At 35.8% G+C, this 21,784-nt stretch overlaps 1 protein-coding gene across 1 annotated transcript in view; it reads left to right on the forward strand.

Annotated features, from left to right (window-relative positions):
- The window catches only part of LOC309797558 (ankyrin repeat domain-containing protein 26-like), a gene marked incomplete at its 3' end in the record, with an annotated part of 115,644 nt that overhangs the window by 84,003 nt on the left and 9,857 nt on the right, over positions 1-21,784 (forward strand). Inside the window, exons 25-31 of the mRNA XM_082646052.1 lie at positions 462-490; positions 583-655; positions 11,224-11,306; positions 15,290-15,441; positions 17,756-17,923; positions 19,735-19,768; positions 20,052-20,193. Of these exons, the coding sequence (XP_082502178.1) occupies positions 462-490; positions 583-655; positions 11,224-11,306; positions 15,290-15,441; positions 17,756-17,923; positions 19,735-19,768; positions 20,052-20,193 (681 nt within the window). The remainder of the gene's footprint in view (positions 1-461; positions 491-582; positions 656-11,223; positions 11,307-15,289; positions 15,442-17,755; positions 17,924-19,734; positions 19,769-20,051; positions 20,194-21,784) is intronic.

Raw genomic sequence — 21,784 nt, forward strand, 5'->3', positions numbered from 1 at the left:
GAACATGATAAATACCTGTAGTATAACGGTGTAAATGATGCTGCTGTATTGCATTCAAGATGTGCTGTTGCATTTTACCATCAGCTTTCACATTTACCTTCTCGGGGTCATGATTTGTTGCTCTGATTAAAGATCACTTTTCTCCTCATCAATCAGCATGTTCACATTGGTACATGTGCATTTTTCTATTTTATAAAGGCTTTTGGAACATAATCTTCCTTTTGAAATCTTAACTGCATGTTTTGTTAAACCTGTACTCCTATTTTTTCTTCAGTATCTATAGTGGATTCATATGTCTGTCTTGTTGCAGTCCTAACTTCCCCCAAGAAACAAAACACCAAAACCTAAAGTATTCACTGCCAAGGCCAAGCATGAGGGTTCTGCTCAGTACTAACTGCATGAATATATAGTTGGCTTTCATAGTTACGTGTAATTGATTCTATGTCCCTTTTGCCTTTTAGATTCTCCTGAAAAATATCCTCACTTGAAGGTAAAAACTTATATTTTTGTCTTGAATTATTAACTACAGATTGTATCAAATGTACATTATTTATTAATCAACTTGTTTCAAAACCCATTCAGCCTGCAGTTGGAGTGAAAGATTCTGTTCCTAATAAAGCAGTAGGAATGAAGGATTTACAAACAGCCAGATCAGGTAAATTTTGCAGTGCAAATTTCACTCTGGAAAGAGGTACACTAAAATATTTGAAACGCTCACAGCCTTCATATTCCTAATTCTTTTTTCTTTTGTTTTTGCAAGTTTAATTGAAGGATTTGACATAAATAAGGCACATGTTATTGTTGGTATCCATGTTTTGAAAAAAAGATATTTACAAGCATAAGAAAAAGATATTTTTAAAATGTAAGCTTTAACTCAGATGTTTCTATGTACGTTTCAATACCCTAAAGTTCTCAGTTAGGAATCTCTGTACTTCTTAGGGATTCTCAGAGGTTAATTATTAGATTCTAAGATTTTTCCAGTTTTATAAAATGCTTATTTGAATTCTGACCTTAACCTAGAGTAAAGCTTCACTTGCTAACATGTCAATTGTATTTCAAATTTAATTATTTCATTTTAGTGGTGTTACACGGATGAGCTTAAACCAACCAGATGTTTTGATTAGCAGACTCTGTGTGTGTGTGTGTGTGTGTGTGCGTGTGTGTGGTCTTTGATTATTAAAAGTGGGGGAAAGTAATCATACCTTAATGACGATTTGATAGACACAATCTTGTAAAACAGTAATTCTGAACGTTTTGGGCTTTAAGATCCTTTTATTTATTTGTTTGTTATTTTTTATGATGCAGATATATAGGATCCTTTTATACTTTTAAAAATTATTGAGAATCCCAAGGAACTTTTGTTTAAGTAGGTTGTATCTACTGATGTTTACTGTATTGGAAAATAAAACTGAAAAATTTAAAATACAAACACACACTCATACATTCTATTAGCCATTAGAAGTATGACGTTATCACATATCTTGTCTCTGGAAAACTGCTCTGTACACTTAAAACAGAATGAGAATGGAAATAACGTTTACTGTTATTGTGAAAATAGTTTTGACCTCTTGGACCCCTTGAACGGTTGAGTCTTGGGACTCCAGGGATGCTCAGGTGACACTTGAGAACCACTGTTTTAAACCATTTACAGAGCTCATGGATGTGAAATGATAAAGGGACGCTTGTGATGAAACAGGCTTTAAACTTTCACTTTTACATTTCTTGCTTTCTTCTTTGATTTGTCTTTTTTTTAATGTATACAGCAGGTTCTTATTAGTCATCAATTTTATACACATCAGTGTATACATGTCATTCCCAATCTCCCAATTCATCCCACCACCATCCCCAACGCCCTGCGGTTTTCCCTCCTTGGTGTCCATACGTTTGTTTTCTACAACTGTGCCTCAATTTCTGCCCTGCAAACCAGTTCATCTGTACCATTTTTCTAGGTTCCACATATATGCGTTAATATACGATATTTGTTTTTCTCTTTCTGACTTACTTCACTCTGTATGACAGTCTCTGGATCCATCCACGTCTCAACAAATGACCCAATTTCATTCCTTTTTTATGGCTGAGTAATATTCCATTGTATATATGTACCCCATCTTCTTTATCCATTCGTCTGTCGATGGGCATTTAGGTTGCGTCCATGACCTGCCTACGGTAAATAGTGCTGCAGTGAACATTGGGGTGCATGTGTCTTTTTGAATTATGGTTTTCTCAGGGTATATGCCCAGTAGTGGGATTGCTGGATCATATGGTAATTCTATTTTTAGTTTTTTAAGGAACCTCCATACTGTTCTGCATAGTGGCTGTATCAGTTACATTCCCACCAACAGTGCAAGAGGGTTCTCTTTTCTCCATACCCTGTCCAGCCTTTGTTGTTTGTACATTTTCTGATGAAGCCCATTCTAACTGGTGTGAGGTGATACCTCATTCTAGTTTTGATTTGTATTTCTCTAATAATTAGCGATGTTGAACAGCTTTTCATGTGCTTCTTGGCCATCTGTATGTCTTCTTTGGAGAACTGTCTATCTAGGTCTTCTGCCCATTTTTGGATTGGGTTGTTTGTTTTTTTAATATTGAGCTGCATGAGCTGTTTATATGTTTTGGAGATTAATCCTTTGTCCGTTGATTTGTTTGCAAATATTTTCTCCCATTCTGAGGGTTGTCTTTTTATCTTGTTTATGGTTTCCTTTCCTGTGCAAAAGCTTTGAAGTTTCACTAGGTCCCATTTGTTTATTTTTGTTTTTATTTACATTACTCTAGGAGGTGGATCAAAAAAGATCTTGCTGTGATTAATGTCAAAGAGTGTTCTTCCTATGTTTTCCTCTAAGAGATTTATAGTGTTCAGTCTTACATTTAGGTCTCTAATCCATTTTGAGTTTATTTTTGTGTATGGTGTTAGGGAGTGTTCTGATATCATTCTTTCCATGTATCTGTCCAGTTTTCCCAGCACCACTTATTGAAGAGACTGTCTTTTCTCCATTGTATATCCTTGCCTCCTTTGTCATAGATTAGTTGACCATAGGTGCATGGGTTTCCCTCTGGGCTTTCTATCTTGTTCCATTGATCTATGTTTCTGTTTTTCTGCCAGTACCATATTGTCTTGATTACTGTAGCTTTGTAATATAGCCTGACGTCAGGGAGTCTGATTCCTCCAGCTGCGTTTTTTTCCCTCAAGACTGCTTTGGGTATTCGGGGTCTTTTTTGTCTCCATACAAATTGTAAGATTTTTTGTTCTAGTTCTGTAAAAAATGCCATTGGTAATTTGATAGGGATTGCATTGAATCTGTACATTGCTTTGTGTAGTATAGTCATTTTCACAATATTGATTCTTCCAATCCAAGAACATGGTTTATCTCTCCATCTGTTGGTATCATCTTTAATTTCTTTCATCAGTGTCTTATACTTTTCTGCATACAGATCTTTTGTCTCCCTAGGTAGGTTTATTCCTAGGTATTTTATTCTTTTTGTTGCAATGGTAAATGAGAGTGTTTCCTTAATTTCTCTTTCATATTTTTCATCATTAGTGTATAGGAATGCAAGAGATTTCGGTGCATTAATTTTGTATCCCGCAACTTTACCAAATTCTTTGATTAGCTCTAGTAGTTTTCTGGTGGCATCTTTAGGATTCTCTATGTATAGTATCAGGTCATCTGCAAACAGTGACAGTTTTACTACTTCTTTTGCAATTTATATTCCTTTTATTTCTTTTTCTTCCCTGATTGCTGAGGCTAGGACTTCCAAAACTATGTTGAATAATAGTGGTGAGAGTGGACATCCTTGTCTTGTTCCTGATCTTAGAGGAAATGGTTTCAGTTTTTCACCATTGAGAATAATGTTTGCTGTGTGTTTGTAATATATGACCTTTATTATGTTGAGGTAGGTTCCCTCTATGCCCACTTTCTGGAGAGTTTTTATCATAAATTGGTGTTGAATTTTGTTGAAAGCTTTTTCTGCATCTATTGAGATGATCATATGGTTTTTATTCTTCAATTTGTTAATATGGTGTATCACATTGATTGATTTGTGTATATTGAAGAATCCTTGCATCCCTGGGATAAATCCCAGTTGATCATGGTGTATGATCCTTTTAATGCATTGTTGGATTCTGTTTGCTAGTATTTTGTTGAGGATTTTTGCATCTATATTCATCAGTGATATTGGTCTGTAATTTGCTTTTTTTGTCATATCTTTGTCTGGTTTTGGTATCAGGATGATGGTGGCCTCATAAAATGAGTTTGGGAGTGCTCCTTCCTCTGCAATTTTTTGGAAGAGTTTGAGAAGGATGGGTGTTAGCTCTCCTCTAAATGTTTGATAAAATTCACCTGTGAAACCATCTGCTCCTGGATTTTTGTTTGTTGGAAGATTTTTCATCACAGCTTCAATTTCATTACTTGTGATTGGTCTGTTCATATTTTCTGTTTCTCCTGGTTCAGTCTTGGAATGTTATACCTTTCTAAGAATTTGTCCATTTCTTCCAGGTTGTCCATTTTATTGGCATAGAGTTGCTTGTAGTAGTCTCTTAAGATGCTTTGTCTTTCTGCGGTGTCTGTTGTAACTTCTCCTTTTTCATTTCTAATTTTATTGATTTGAGTCCTCTCCCTCTTTTTCTTGATGAGTCTGGCTAATGGTTTATCAATTTTGTTTATCTTCTCAAAGAACCAGCTTTTAGTTTTATTGATCTTTGCTATTGTTTTCTTTCTGTCTATTTCATTTATTTCTGCTCTGATCTTTATGTTTTCTTTCCTTCTGCTAACTTTGGGTTTTGCTTGTTCTTCTTTCTCTAGTTCCTTTAGGTATAAAGCTAGATTATTTATTTGAGATTTTTCTTGTTTCTTGAGGTAGGCTTGTATAGCTATAAACTTCCCTCTTAAGACTGCTTTTGCTGCATCCCATAGGTTTTGGATTGTTGTGTTTTCATTGTCATTTGTCTCTAGGTATTTTTTGATTTCCTCTTGGATTTCTTCAGTGATCTCTTGGTTATTTAGTAATTTACTGTTTAGCCTCCATGTGTTTGTGTATTTTATGTTTTTCCACTGTAATTCATTTCTAATCTCATAGTGTTGTGGTCAGAAAAGATGCTTGATATGATTTCAATTTTCTTAAATTTACTGAGGCTTGGTTTGTGACCCAAGATGTGATTTATCCTGGAGAATGTTCTGTGCGCACTTGAGAAGAAAGTGTAATCTGCTGTTTTTGGATGGAATGTCCTATAAATATCAATTAAATCTATCTGGTCTATAGTGTCATTTAAAGCTTCTGTTTCCTCATTTATTTACATTTTGGATGATCTGTCCATTGGTGCAAGTGAGGTGTTAAAGTCCCCCACTATTATTGTGTTACTGTTGATTTCCTCTTTTACAGCTGTTAGCCGTTGCCTTATATATTGAGGTGGTCCTATGTTGAGTGCATATATATTTATAATTGTTATATATTCTTCTTGGATTGATCCCTTGATCATTATATAGTGTCCTTCCTTGTCTTTTGTAACATTCTTTATTTTAAAGTCTATTTTATCTGATATGCGTATTGCTACTCCAGCTTTCTTTTGATTTCCATTTGCATGGAATATCTTCTTCCATCCCCTCACTTTCAGTCTATATGTGTCTGTAGGTCTGAAGTGGGGCTCTTGTAGACAGCATATATATGGGTCTTGTGTTTGTATCCATTCAGCAAGCCTGTGTCTTTTGGTTGGAGCATTTGATCCATTCACGTTTAAGGTAATTATCAATATGTATGTTCCTATGACCATTTTCTTAATTCTTTTGGGTTTGTTTTTGTAGGTCCTTTTCTTCTCTTGTGTTTCCCACTTATAAAAGTTCCTTTAGCATTTGTTGTAGAGCTGGTTTGTGGTGCTGAATTCTCTTAGCTTTTGCTTGTCTGTAAAGCTTTTGATTTCTCCGTGGAGTCTGAATGAGATCCTTGCCAGGTAGAGTAATCTTGGTTGTAGGTTCTTCCCTTTTCTCACTTTAAGTGCATCATGCCACTCCCTTCTGGCTTGTAGAGTTTCTGCGGAGAAATCAGCTGTTAACCTTATGGGAGTTCCCTTGTATGTTATTTGTCATTTTTCCCTTGCTGCTTTCAGTAATATTTCTTTGTGTTTAATTTTTGCCAATTTGATTACTGTGTGTCTCGGCATGTTTCTCTTTGGGTTTATCCTGTATGGGACTCGCTGCACGTCCTGGACTTGAGTGGCTATTTCCTTTCCCATGTTAGGGAAGTTTTCGACTATAATCTCTTCAAATATTTTCTCTGGTCCTTTCTCTCTCTCTTCTCCTTTTGAGACCCCTATAATGCGAATGTTGTTGCGTTTAATGTTGTCTCAGACGTCTCAGGCTGTCTTCATTTCTTTTCATTCTTTTTTCTTTATTCTCTTCTGCTCAGTGAATTCCACCAATCTGTCTTCCAGGTCACTTATGTGTTCTTCTGCCTCAGTTATTCTGCTATTGATTCCTTCTAGTGTAGTTTTCATTCCAATTATTGTATTGTTCATCTCTGTTTGTTTGTTCTTTAACTCTTCTAGGTGTTTGTTAAACATTTCTTGCATCTTCTCGATCTTTGCCTCCATTGTTTTTCCGAGGTCCTGGATCATCTTCACTATCATTATTCTGAATTCTTTTTCTGGAAGGTTGCCTATCTCCACTTCATTTAGTTGTTTTTCTGCAGTTTTATCTTGTTCCTTCATCTGGTTCATAGCCCTCTGCCTTTTCATCTTGTCTATCTGTCTGTGAATGTGGTTTTTGTTCCACAGGCTGCAGGATTGTAGTTCTTGTTTCTCCTGTCTGCCCTCTGGTGGATGAGGCTATCTACGAGGCTTGTGCAGGTTTCCTGATGGGAGGGAGTGGTGGTGGGTTGAGCTGGGTGTTGCTCTGGTGGGCAGAGCTCTGTAAAACTTTAATCCACTTGACTGCTGATGGGTGGGGCTGGGTTCCCTCCCTGTTGGTTGTTTAGCCTGAGGCAACCCAACAGTGGAGCCTACCTGGGCTCTTTGGTAGGGCTAATGGCAGACTCTGGGAGGGCTCACGCCAAGGAGTACTTCCCAGAACTTCTGCTGCCCATGTTCTTGTCCACACGATGAGCCACAGCCAACCCCCGCCTCTGCAGGAGACCCTCCAACACTAGCAGGTATGTCTGGTTCAGTCTCCCGTGGGGTCACTGCTCCTTCTTCTGGGTCCCACTGCGCACAGTAGTTTGTGTGTGCCCTCCAAGAGTGGAGTCTGTTTCTCCCCCAGTCCTGTCAAAGTCCTGCAGTCAAATCCCACTAGGCTTCAAAGTCTGATTCCCTAGGAATTTCTCTTCCCCTTGCCGGACCCCCAGGTTGGGAAGCCTGATGTGGGGCTCAGAACCTTCACTCCAGTGGGTGGACTTCTGTGGTATAAGTGTTCTCCAGTCTATGAGTCACCCACCCACCTGTTATGGGATTTGATTTTGCTGTGACTGCGCCCCTCCTACTGTCTCATTGTGGCTTCTCCTTTGTCTTCGGATGTGGGGTATCTTTTTTGGTGAGTTCCAGTGTCTTCCTGTCGATGATTGTCCAGCACCTAGTAGTGATTCTGGTGTTCTCACAAGAGGGACTGAGAGCATATCCTTGTACTCCACCATCTTGGTTCAGCTCTTATTTGTCTTAAGAAATTGAAATCTGACAATTTTACTTTCTTTAAAAAAAAGAAAAATATTTTTGTTATGTATTCATTTCCTGTGTCATGGCACTGTATGCTCTTTGGATCTAGTGTGGACCTAGACTTATCCTATTTTTACCAGGAAACAATTAGTCACTCAAGGCTATCATTTCTTTTGTAAATTTATGATATTTATCCAAGCCTTAAAAAATGAGTTCTGAAGATATTGGTACATTGAGGAAAGACCATCTCATTGTATTAAAGTAGTACCATTCATTAAAAGATTTTTTAAAACCCATGTCTCTGGAACACACAATACTGTCATGCATATTTAAACATAAAATAAATGGTTAGACATAATTTTGTTAATGAAAAAATTTATATGTTGAAGAAACGTAATTATTAATAAAGCTCTTAAGGTATACAGAATATGTAATAGAGATTGATGAGTGAATCAAAGTAAGTAACACTAGAAAATTAAAAATTAGAAAAAATGAGAGGCAATACTTAACGTATCTATATGAATGGCAATGATGTGTAAGATACAATAAGCCATGAGGGAGTAGTGTGTTTGGGGGGAGAGGAGGACATGGGACTGCTTCTCTGAAGAAAGAATTTGTTCAGGTTAGTCAAATTTGTATTAGTATTCACATTCTAATAAATGGAAACTTTGTTTTCAGATTTTTCAGGTTGGGATTCTGCTAGTTTGTCGCTCAATAATGAGACTTGTCAAAGAGCTGGGCATTTGAAAGTTGATGATAAATATCCATTTGTGTCACAATCAATGACCAAAAATCAGTCAGCATCCACAGAATTTGGACAGATGACCTTAACAGATAAAGAAAAGATTAATATCGGAGTGTTGTTTCTGTTAGGGGATTACACGCTCCGTGACCTGTGTGAGTCACAACTGCCAGAAAACAGAGAAAGCAAACAATGTAATAAATAAGCACAGAGCACTCAACCGTAGGCCACCTCGGCATGGCTTCACCATAATCCTGATGTTTCCAAAATCATTTTGTGGCAAAATCTGCTTTGTGTTTACTCCTTTTATTCAACCTGCAGCGAAACGTCTTTTAGCAAGACGTTTGCATTCTTCCTCTGACGAAAGCAACATAATAAATAACAAAGGGAATTAGGAGAGAGAATAGGTTCATTAGGCTAGTATTTAGGATACACCTGAGAGTGGGTAGCAAGATTATATTTAGAACTTTGGGACTAGTTGGGAAACCTAGGCAGACATTTCAAGATTCCCTTCTCAAAATGTAGTTTCTTAGCTTTATTTTTGTTTAGCTCTGAATTCATTAGTATTAGTTATAACTATATTCAATGTAACGAAAAAAGCACCTCCAAAACCAAATACTAAACTATTTCTTGTATTTTGTATGAGTTTATATATTTTAGAATTGGCTTTCCCAGCAGTAATGGGAGTCATTGGGGATTGCTACATAGTCCCTCCTTCTTAGCTGTGTCCACATAGTATACCAACTTATTATTTTTAATGAATTAATAGTTCACAAGGGATATTGGTTTTAAGGAGTGCTGATCATTTAAAGATAGTGTAAGGAAAATCAATTCTAATTCTACTAGGATGCCCAGTCTATTGATTAACCACATCCAATATATGTTCTACATAAATACCAATTAATTTAGTGCCGTTAATCAGTCATATGATCAGGGCTATAGTAATAAATCATACACTGTTTTCTTTTTCCAGTCCTATAGTTTTATCTTCTTGTCTTTCCTTACCTGTAGAATTAATGTTACATTTACAAAAGATTCTCAGTTATTTCCTAGAGTAGTGACTACAAGCTATAAACTCAAAGTTTTTTTTATCTATACAAGTGACTTGTTTGCTCTCATTTCTCCATGAGCTTGGTAGGTCCAAGAAGCACAAATTCAAATGAAACACCTACACGAGCCCCCTCAACACAGGAAGATGTGAAACAGGAAAACTGGAAACTAAATACAAGCAACTTAAAACAGTTCATGCAGATCATTTCTCTTCTCAGTTGATACCTTTTATAAAGTAATAAGCAGAGTCTAGTTCTTGAGGGGCCCAGGATTCGTGCATTTATTTATTTAATAAAGATTTATTCTATGCTGGGTCCTGGTAATTTTATATCCTAAATATTTCTGGAAACAGTCCCTCAGTGTAGGCCTGCATCACCTTTTTTTTTGCATTATAATGCCATCAAATTCTTCTCCCTCTATTTATTTGTATGGCCTTCAAATTCATCCCTCCCGCAGCATTTAGAGTGATCTATCTCAAATGCACCAGTGATCGTGAACCACTCTTTAAAGCATATTAATGTCCAGCCATCTTAGAATGACACGAGGCTTTCGTAATCTAACTTCTACCTGACTCTCCCTCTCTAGCCCTTTCTGTCTGTCCTTTGCTCTGGAATTCTGAACTGCTGGTGATGCTCTCTCATCTATCCCTGTATTTTAGACAAGTATTCATCCTGTTTTATGTATGCTTCTCTGCCTGTCTTGCTACAGCTTTCCATGCTCTCTCCCTTTCCTGCCCTCTATTCCCTTGAATCTGACTGACCTCACTGTGTAAGTCTCAGCTCAGGCATTATCTCTAGAAAAGCCATCCCTGACACCTTTTATCTACATTCTTCTTTAAACTCCATGTTTAGTACTGAGCAGGAACTCAATAAATAATTATTGAGTAAAATAAAGACTGTTTATACAAAGATGATTTCAAGAGATTGTCCTCTACAGTCTAGAAGCAAAGAGGATAGATGTGAAGAAATAATTTACAGTTCAGGTGATGAAGATACACTAGAAAAATCTATAAAGTACTAAGGTAGCTACTAGGAAAGAGATACCTATTTGGGGAAAGAGAGCTGTAATCAAGGAGGACTTCACAAAGCACGCTGAGTCTTAAAAGATGAAAAGAACTTTGTCAGAAGAGTAGAGGAAAACATTTCAGATTAAGGAACTGATAAAAGCATGAAAAGTAACAGTAATTTTGGAAACCATGAATAACGTTGCAGTTGAAGCTTGGTGTATTGTTAAATAGGTACTATTATGAAGTAGAGAACAGAGTATATTGTGACTTTCTATGTTTGTCCTGTATTTTTAAATTTTGTTTGTTTGTTTGTTTGTTTTGCGGTATGCGGGCCTCTCACTGTTGTGGCCTCTCCCACTGCGGAGCACAGGCTCCAGAGGCACAGGCCTAGCGGCCATGGCTCACGGTCCCAGCAGCTCTGCGGCATGTGGGATCTTCCCGGACTAGGGCACGAACCCGTGTCCCCTGCATCGGCAGGCGGACTCTCAACCACTGCGCCACCAGGGAAACCCTTTGTTTGGTTTTTGATTGTTCTGTTCATTGATGTTTGGTGGATGAATTTGTCAATGAATCTTTGAGATGTTTGTGTGCCTGTAAGCTGGTGACATCTGGTATTTCCCAGATGGTTTGTTGGAGTTTTAGGTAATTAGAAGTATTTCTTAAAGAAGTAAATATTCAGCTAAAGATTAAGCTTAATTTAAATTGTCATTTGATAAAATTTTTTAAATCTATTTTTATAAAGATTATGTCTTTTATCTAACTGTTCTAAGTAGTTAATTTTAACTAAACATATAGATTTGTCAGCAGAGCTAGACTTAGAAATAACATCGGAGGAAGCACAAGAAAGGCTTGATGGAAGTGAAAATAACCACTCACAGGTATGTAAAAATGTAAATGTAAATTTCTGGCTCAATATTGTTTTCTATGCTTTAACAACATAACAGAGTTCAAGTGAAATTACCTTTCAAAATTAACCTCTTAGAATTGATAGATAATAATTTAATAGTTAGTTTTTATAGTGCTTTAATTACAAAGCTTAAAATATTGTTAGAATCTGTTATAATTTATAGTTAAACTTTTCCTTGGAATTGAGGCAAAAAAATTTCCTGAATATTGTTTGCTTCTTCCTTACATGATAAAGAAGGTGATAATCAAATACTGAATCGTATGATTAAGCAGTTGAAATTATGAACAGTATATCAGTGATGGTCCGTGAGTTAGATTCATGGAAGGAGAAATCATTCCCAGCTGTTCAAAATTTGTAGTTTCAAGTTGCCAGTCACTAATGCCAAGATTAAAAATTTATTCTGTCTTGTGACCTCTATGTAATCAACCTAAGGATCTCCATTCAGGGAGAGAAGGGGTCATACAATCAACCCAATTGCCTATTAAGGAAGCAGACCTTCCAGAATTGGACCTTTGTTGTTAGGCTACAGACAATAACTTTCTAATTTATTTCATTTCAGGGTAGGAAACCAGTAAATAATATTAAACAATGTTTTATCCACTTTCATTAGTGGATATTAGAATATAATATAACTGAATGAAAGCAGGTATTATATCAACGTATAATACTATCATAGTATATAATTTGCATTAAAATTTAGGAATTTGTTCCTCTTTCTGATTGGTGTTAATTGATTTTGGCTCCCAGTAATTCAAGGTTTGTCTATTCTCCAGTTACTAGTCCTTAAAAAAAAAATGCTTACGTGCACATAGGGACTTTTTAAGGTACGGTGAGGTGAAATATTTTTAAGTAAGGAAGGCTTTGTAACATTAAAAATCATCTCCTAATTCATTTTTGGTAGATTTAACATATATGAATTATTTAGTTCAAACAAACAGTGACAAAATTGGGTCTGTGAGTTCATGTTTTTCTCCGGTTTCAGGCTAAGGCAAGTTATTTTTCACTTCTTAGTTGTAATCCAGTGATTTGTGAGTAGCTAAACATAGATTAAGAAGTTTAATGGTTAAAGTTTAATTATTTTCTAATTTTTCTTTGTCTGTCCTTGATTACTTAAGGATAAAGTTATTTTACAAACATGTACCCTGACAGAAAAGACATGTGAAAATCAAATCAAGCCAATTGATCTTCCGCTTTTGCATCTGCAAAAAATGACTCAAGAACCAGAAATGAATAAGGAATGTGATAGAGAGGACATATCTGTATGTTTAGGACTTCCTTGTATACAAAAGCATGAGGAAATGTGGATCAAACAAGGCAAATTAGGGTGGAAAAATAACTTCAAACACATCACAAATAAGTTAAAGTGGAAGTTTGGTGGAACTTTTGAAAAATACAAAATTACTGTTTGTCCTGAGGAAGAGCCACTACATGATGACCCTAAAGAAGGAGCAAACATAAAGGAAATACCTTCTAATTTGACAAATAATATACCTGACTGTGAGGCAAAAGTTTCATTTGGAGTATCTGTCTCTCTAGCATTCCAAGCATTTCCTGAACAAAAAGAACCCAGTCTTGAAAATGTTTTTCCATCTTATTTAACCTCTGGGTCTTGGGGACATTCTTGTCCATCATCTTCACAGCTTTATTTAACTGAAATTAAATTAGACTATGAAAGTGATAAACCAGACACTGAACATGTTTTTAACAAAAATGAGGAGAGTTTTTATAATGATACAGAAAATAAAAAAGTAAGGGACCCAGTAGTTACATTTGAAATGCAAGAAGACCAAGAGTTTGATATGCAAATGTTACAAAATATGAACCAAAATACCACTAATTGGAAATTAGACATCGGATGTATACCTCAGTCTAGTGATCCCAAAAGACTTTTTGATTTATGGCTTGCCTGCTCCAATGAAATGAAACACATGATTCAAATAAAAAGTCGTGATATTTCTGCTGTTACAAATACTTGTAAGAAAACCAAACCAATACAAGACTGGTTCCAGAAGCCATTGCTTGCAGATAATTGCAGTGCTAATAACTATAAAAGCATGCAACCTGAATTAGAAAATGGGAGTTCTTCTCCACTGAATACTAACAGAAGATCCAAAGTGTATCTAAATGAAGAATTACAGCAAGATATGCAAAGGCTTAAGAATGAGATAGCCATGTTACAAGTAGAGTTCCTGGCTTTCAGACAACAGAAAATTCAACTTCAAAAAGAGGTAGAGTTTCATTTGCTGCTACTTTGTTCTTTCTCTTTATCAATGATCTCTGATCCATTCTGATTTTCCACTTAGTAATAAAATGGGGTCAGCTAAATAGGTAATTGTGTAGAAATAGATTACTTCTGCCATCTAAATAATAGGAAACTATTTTCATGGCTTTTGTTCCTTAATCAACCGAAGTCTCTCTCTGTCAGTCTTTCATATGAACTGGGAAACTAATTTAGCTACATACCGTGTGACTTTCTGAGCCAGAATTTCCACAAAGGAAATTGCTTAAGAAATATAATAAGCTAGGGTTTGGGGGTTTCTTTTTAATCTATTGGGTTTTAAATATAAATTACACTCTATAGTATGGGAAGGAAGCAGTGACTGAAAGAAGGGACATAAACACGTATTCCTGGTAAACTAATCTCTTTATTGTGCTTTAGTGGATGCGATCTTCTCTGCTTTACTCAATCGCTTGGCACTTAGAATTCCAGCATGGCCACTTCAAGATATTTTTAATAACAAATACATGTACTCCCACATATTCTTTAATCACCACTCTCAGATGTTTCTGTTGAGTCAGACCTTTACATTATGTTGTTTAATAAAATGTGGTAAGTTTTGACATGTATGATTTTATCATATAGGTAGTATAAACCCTCAGCCAAACAAATTCAGTATTTATCTCCAAAGGAGAAAACTGAGTTTTGACGTGCAGTGAGGTTTTTTTTCCTTCCATTAATAGATTTTTAAATTTGTTTGTTTGCTCTTTTGTGTAAGAGGTGCATTGACTGAGTTTTAAAGATAGACAAAAATCTGTAGATATTCTCCTTTAAAAGAAAAACAGATGAGCCCTACCCCCAACTGAGGCATTAAATTACTTTGCCAAAGTCACACTTTTAACTTATCTGATTAATCTGATGAATTCATTTGGTAATTTATCAGATTCAGGGTTACAGAATTGTATCATCTCTTTTGGTGCCATGAAATGATAGGAAATGCCACTTTAGGGGCTTTGGAATAATCATTGAACCTTTCTTGGTTTTATTCCCATTATTGGTAAATAGTGGGGCTAAAGTAGATAATTACTTCTATACCCTTTAGCTCTAAAATTTCATGGTTATTGAATGTGAAATTGGGAGGCATTACTCATTTTCCAGAATTCCACACTAACTAGCAATTCATCAATTTCACTCTACTCCTGTTTTTTGGTAAACTTTGGTTCATATATTTTAGTGAACACCATCACTTTTTTGATATTCCCAGGATCCAAATGAAAAAAGAATTGTAAAAGGCAGTGGGGGAAGAATAGCTTCAGTGCAGAAAGAAGGATGTTTCCTTTTTGTTACTGAAGCACCAAGGTGTCCCGTCCTCTAAATTTGGCTGTTTAATGCAAAATCCAGGTGGTAAAGACCAAAGAGGACAAATTTTGTGTCTTTGTCTCTTTATTTCTCTGTCTCTGCCATCAGACAGGGAAGAGTGGATGTGAATAGCTGCACCACATTAAGAAAGCCCTTTTTGAAATTTTTAAAATTTTATTTCTTTTCCTCAAACAGAAAGAAGCAGACTTTACAAAAATTTCAATGACTTGTAATTAAAAAAATTAAAGTAAGCACAAAACTATTTTTATTGCTTAAAGCCGGGGCAAACTCTGAGTCAAGTAATTAATGACAATGAAAAGGTCTTTATAATGAATAAGGTAATAACAATTATATGTAGTGTCAAACTTTCATTAAAGGTTGAAGAAGCAAAGAAGAAGCACAAAAGTAGTGAAATGGAAGTATCAGAAAACATATATGATGCTGATGATAGTGGATTAATTCAACAGAGAAAGAGCAGAAAAACTAATAACCAACAGTTTCCTACCATGGAGAATGAAGATTCTGATAGGTAAGCCTATGTCAGTATTTAACAATAGATAATTGTTATTTTCCTATAAAACAAGTTCTCATTTGAGCTACTGTTCATGATTAACAAATTTTATATTTTTCTAGGGTTATAGTTATTTCTAATACTCTTGTCCTTTAGCCTTAATACTAGAGTTAATTGGTTAACACACCACTGTATTACAGTATTAGAGTATTCTGGATTTGACTGTATACTTACCTTTACCAGTGTGTTGTATATTTAAATATATTTTATGTTACTAATTAGCGTCCTTTGATTTCAGCTTGAAGACTCCTTTCAGCATTTCTTGTGAGGCAGGTCTAGTGGTGATGACCTCCCTCAGCTTTGCTTTGTTTGGGAAAGCCTTTATCTCTCCTTCATTTCTGAAAGACAACTTTTCTGGATAGAGTATTCTTGGTTGGCAGGTTTTTTCTTTTAGCACTTTGAATATGTCGTCCTACTCTCTTGAAATCCATTGATAGACTTATGGGGGTTCCCTTATAATTTACAAGCCTCTTTACTTTTGCTGCTTTTAAGACTCTCTCTTTGTCTTTGATTTTTGACAGTTTTGTTATAATGTCTCCTGGCGAGGATTTCTTTAAGTTGAGTTTGCTTGGTGACCTATGTGCTTTAGGAACTTGGATATCCAAATCTCTCTCCAGGTTTAGGAAGTTCTCAACCATTTTTTCTTTAAATAAGCTTCTGCCACCTTCTCCCTATCTTCTCTTTCTGGAACTGCCATGATTTATGAATTATTTCTTTTGATGGTATCTGGTAATTCATGTAGGCTTTCTTCCCACTTTTTCATTCTTTTTTTCTTTATTCTCCTCTGATTGGATAATTTCAAAGCTCCTGTCTCTTAACTCACAGATTCTTTCTTCTGTTTGATCCATTCTGCTGTCAGTGCTCTTTATTGCATTTTTCCTTTCATTCATTGTATTCTTCAGCTCCAAAACTTCCATTTGGTTATTTTTTATTATTTCTATCTCTTTGTTAAACTCCTCATCTTGTTTGTGTATTACTTTCCTGATTTTATTGGGTTGTCTTTCTGTGTTTTCTTGTAGCTCACTGAGTTTCCTTAAAACTACTATTTTGAATTCTCTATCAGGTAGATTGCAGATCTCCATGTCTTTGGGATTTGCTAGTGGAAAATTATTGTGATCTTTTGGTAGTGTCATGTTTTCTTGATTTTTTTTATGTTACTTGAAGTTTTGCATTGCTGTCTTTGAATTTGAAGTAGCAGTCACCTCTTCCAGTCTTTAATAACTGCCCTCTCCAATGTATCCCAACTTGCATTTTTTTGTTCCAGTGGTATGCTGGCACTTCTCTGCTGGAAACCTGGATTTCCACAAAGGCTCTCTCGTCTGTGGGTGATTGTCTAAGACAGTGTTTTCCAGGGGTTCCCTGGACGTTGCTAAGAGTGGCTGGAGCCAGTTCATGGGCCATGCAGGGTCCACAGCTGGGCTGTGGTCTGTATGTCTGTTACCACTTGGGTGGGCAGGACTCTTCCCAGGTCCCTTGGTTTATGGTGCTGGATCCTGCAACTGCCACAAAGCCCCTTTTGTCTGTGGATAGATGCCAAATTGTTGCTGGTGGTGGAGGGATACTATGAGGTACCTATTTTTCAGCCCTGATGCTGACATGACCCCAACATGTGGGTGTTTAAAAGTAAATTTTCCCCCCAAGATATTTCCTTGAGTTCTTCTTTCGTGTTTTATGTACCTCATGTTATTTTTAAAAATCATGCAAATTAAACATTATTATATATCAAAACAAAACAAAAAAATAGAGTAGAAATCTAATTATTACTCCCATGTCTAAGAGTCATTGCTTTTAGGCAGTGAACTCCAGCTTTTCATTGTAGCACTTGAGGTTCTTCAGAATGTCTTTCCAGACTCATCTCTCTGCTTCCTTCCATGTATTTTGTACTTTTCCTTCCAAGTTTCTCAGAAACACCTAGACTCCATGTGTCTAAACTTTGTGCTCACATTCTAATCACCAAGTAGAATGATTTTCTCCATTTTCTTTTCCTCATGACCTCCTCTGTTTATTTAACCTCTTCTGTAAAGCTTTCCTATGTTCACTTATAACTTTCATGTGTCAACTCTTACATATCACATTGTATCATAATTGTGTATGTGTCTTTGAAGCAAGGATTTGTATTTGCTTGCATATGGTTGGTACTTCATAACTGTTTTGTGAACTAATAAATGACTTATGATGGGTAAGAGTTGGAATTTTACAAAAATTGGTTTTTTATTCTTTATCAGTAGAATTATTAGAAAACATTGGCTTTTTAATGGATTTTTTAAAGTAGCGGTCCTGGCGTGCACATGAAGGAAGTAAAGAAAAAGGAAAATGAAAAATGGACAACAAAAGAATGTGTGATTACACCAATGTTTGAGAAGGCTGATTCACTGAGTGGTGGTCTGCTACACATGAAGGATGACAGCAGTTTAAGTGGAGTAGATCAGGATGATGGCAGGTAAAATCTACAAATTCTTTTAGGTCAAGAAATATTAGCACTGAATACTTTTTCTGGAAATAGAACAGCATAATATAGTGTACAGGTCATGACAGGAGTATTCTCAACTATACCAGATGAACGCTGCTGAAAGGTTAAGATGAGGATGAGTGGCTTTGACCAGAAGTAGTTTCAATAAATATTCCCCATGGAAGCTGGACTGTAGTGAATAAATATAAACGGCTCCTTAGGGAATATTTACTGGGAAAGGCAATAGAGAACTGGATGGTAACTGAAGAGGAATGTGGAGTTCAAGGGAGTTTCCTTTCTCTTTTTATGTTAAGATGGGCGTTTTTAGAGTATGTTTGTATGCTGTTGGAAATGAGCCAGTAGAGGATGCATTTATTCAGTTTAATGTTGTTTGCATGTCCAATATTAGAAAGCTTATTGATTGTATTACATTATCTTTAAAATATTATAGTAAACTAATTGTACATAATACTTCTATTCACGTATAGTTTTATGGTAAGGGCTTGTTCATTGATTTTGAAGTGTAATATTCTTATATAATTGAATATGCAGATGAGTACTTAAAAGTTATTCTATCATACATAGATTTTTAAAAATTATATAATCATAAATTTACAAACATTTAGGCCATACTGAAAAGGATTTAATCATTCCTTGATAATTCTAGATGACAGTATCATCATGAGTGGCTATGGTTTTGTAAGGTACTCTAAAACAGGTTATGTTAACTTCATAGTGGTTTAGATTCCAGGGAAAAGGGTAAGATTTTGTTTATATTTGATAGGAAAAAAACTATTAACAATCTATCACAGATTATTACTTTTGGATTATAAAGTTCTAAATTACAAAAGTCATGCTTCCTATACCAAAAGTGTCATTAACACGTATTGTGCGCTAAGTATATGTTGAATGTATGAATAAACAGCTGAATGGGTGAATGAATGAATGGGTGAATGAAACCCTCATCAATGGGTTGATGAATTTCTTTACAAAAGCAAATCTTTATTGAAAATAGAATTCCTATATTGCCTGGGTCTAAAGTCTTTTTATTTTTGAAAAATATGTGTAAGATTCAGAAATTATTATTTATAGTTATAACTAGACATGGAATGATAATACAGATTCATTTGCTATCATATTACTTAAAAACACTTAAAAATAAATATTACCTTCTCATCATATTGTGAAACACAAGTGTTGAAGCCAGATTTCCTGGGTTTGAATTCTGGGTCAGCTGCTGATCTGCTGTATGGGCTTGGGCAACTTACTTAGCCTTTCTGTGCTGCATTTCTTCCTGTGTAAAAAGGACCTAATGTATTACCTCTCTCCCAGAATTGTTGTGAGGATTAAAATGCCTTTAAGACATGTAAGGTGCTTATAATAATGCATAACAATTACATAGTAAGTCCTCAAAAAGCTAATATCATGATTATTAAAAACGGGTTTCTTTCATATAAGGACTTAATACTCTCCAAATAGGTTTTAGTGCCATAAAGTTAGTTTTTATTGAAAATGACGATAACAAAAAACCCTGGTATATTTCTTCCTATCAAATAATGCAAGTAACATTATGTTTTTCCTTTTCCTTTGATTGTCAGCTTAATCTAATTTAATGCTTTGTTAATATTATTATGGTGTATTTTCTTTGTCCTTTAATGTTACTCTTTCTATTTATTGTTTAATCTCTTTTATAGAAAATTAATTACCAATGCAAAGATTTTATGTGAAAAACAATAGGTTTAGGTATTCTTTGGATTTTAAGTATTTAATATTTGCCTGAAAAGAATCGTTTGTTTTTCTAGGGCTACAAAGGAAACATCTAATGAGAAGAACAAGGTAGAGTAAAAAATTAATTATAAAAAATATTATCCTGTAGTAAAAAATTACTTTGTGAAAGGTATAGTGGAAAAATAGAAAATCTTCCTTTGTTGTAGAAACATTTACTTTGAAAAAATAATTTAGAAACACTGTTCATAAAATTATCCCTTTGATAAAAATCTGTTCTTTTAAGAAGTATCTGTGTTTTTGCTTTAATAAAGAGATATTTATCACCTCTGTACACTTAGTATATTTTATAAGTATTTTGGGGACATTGTGAAATAGTATTTTTTATTTGTAGGTCAAAGAGCAAATTAATTCTATGGATGACCTTGATGACTTAACTCAGTCATCTGAAACAGCTTTTGAGGATTGCCAGATGCTTTACTCTAATTATAAGAATTCCATGTTGCTAATAGAACAACTTGGCATGGAGTGTAAAGGTAGGACCATGGTATAAATATGTATATTTATATGTATATTTTTGTGTATACTGTTGTAATATTTGGTAGAATTCACCAGTGTAGCCATTTGGGCCTGGAATTTTCTTTGTGGGAAGGTCTTTAAGTAGGACTTTAGTTTCTTTTTTAGATATAGGGCTATTTAGTTTATTTGTTCTTTCTTTTTTTCTTTTTTTTTTTTTTTTTTTTTTCTGTAAGCAGGCCTCTCACTGCTGTGGCCTCTCCCATTGTGGAGCATAGGCTCTGACGTGCAGGCTCAGCGGCCATGTCTCATGGGCCCAGCCGCTCCATGGCATGTGGGATCTTCCTGGACCCGGGCACGAACCCGTGTCCCCTGCATCGGCAGGTGGACTCTCAACCCTTGCGCCACCAGGGAAGCCCTATTTGTTCTTTCTTGATTGAGCTTTGGTATTTTCCCTCTTTCAAGGAATTTACCCACTTCATCTGAGTTGTCAAATTTATTTACATAATGTTCATAATATTACTCTGTCAGTCTTTTAATATCTATAGAATCTGTAGTAATTTCTCATTACTCATTTCTGTGAAATTGGTAATTTGTGCCTTCTCTCTCTTTTTTTTTTTTTTTCATTATCAGCCTGGCTAGAGGTTTATCACTTTTATTCATCTTCTGAACATATTTGGTTTCACTGGTTTTTTAAAAACATATTTATTTATTTATTTATTTTAGGCTGTGTTGGGTCTTCATTGCTGTGCTCAGGCTTTCTCTAGTTGCAGCAAGTGGAGGCTACTCTTCGTTCAGTGTGCAGGCTTCTCATTGCTGTGGCTTCTCTTGTGGTGGAACATGGGTTCTAGGTACATGGGCTTCAGTAGTTGTGGCACGTGGGCTCAGTAGTTGTGGCTTGCGGATGGTAAAATGCAGGCTCAGTAGTTTTGGCACACAGGCTTAGTTGCTCTGCGGTATGTGGCATCTTCCTGGACCAGGGATCAAACCCATGTCCCTTGCATTGGCAGGTGGATTCTTAACCATTGTGCCACCAGGGGAGTCCCTCATTGATTTTTCCATGTCTTTTTTGTTTTGTTTGTTTTGTTTTTTCTCATTGATTTTTTCTTTGATTTTTTTATTTCCTTTCTTCTGCTTGCTTTGGGTTTACTTTGCTCTTTTTTAAAAAATATTTATTTATTTATTTTATTTTTGGCTGCGTTAGGTCTTAGTTGCAGCATGTGGGATCTTTTGTTGCAGCGCGTGGGCCTCTCTCTCTAGTTGTGGCGTGTGGGCCCAGTATTTGTGACACTCCAAATGGGGTGTGGGCTCCAGCGTGTGTGGGCTCTGTAGTTGCGGCATGCCAGCTCTCTAGTTGTGGCTTGCGTGTTCAGTCGTTGCAGTGGGCGGGCTTAGTTGCCCCATGGCATGTGGGGTTTTAGTCCCCCGACCAGGGATCGAACCCGTGTCCCCTGGATTGGAAGGCAGATCCTTAACCACTGAACCATCAGGGAAGTCCCCTAATTTTCTCTTTTTCTAGATTTTTATGTTGGAAGCCAAGGTCATTGATTTGAGACCTTCTTTTCTAATATAGACATCCAGTGCTATAAATTTTCATGCAAGTAAGCAGCA

The sequence above is a fragment of the Mesoplodon mirus genome (assembly GCF_964341445.2).
Source record: "Mesoplodon mirus genome assembly, contig: HAP1_SCAFFOLD_717, whole genome shotgun sequence".
NCBI classification, from domain to species: domain Eukaryota; kingdom Metazoa; phylum Chordata; class Mammalia; order Artiodactyla; family Ziphiidae; genus Mesoplodon; species Mesoplodon mirus.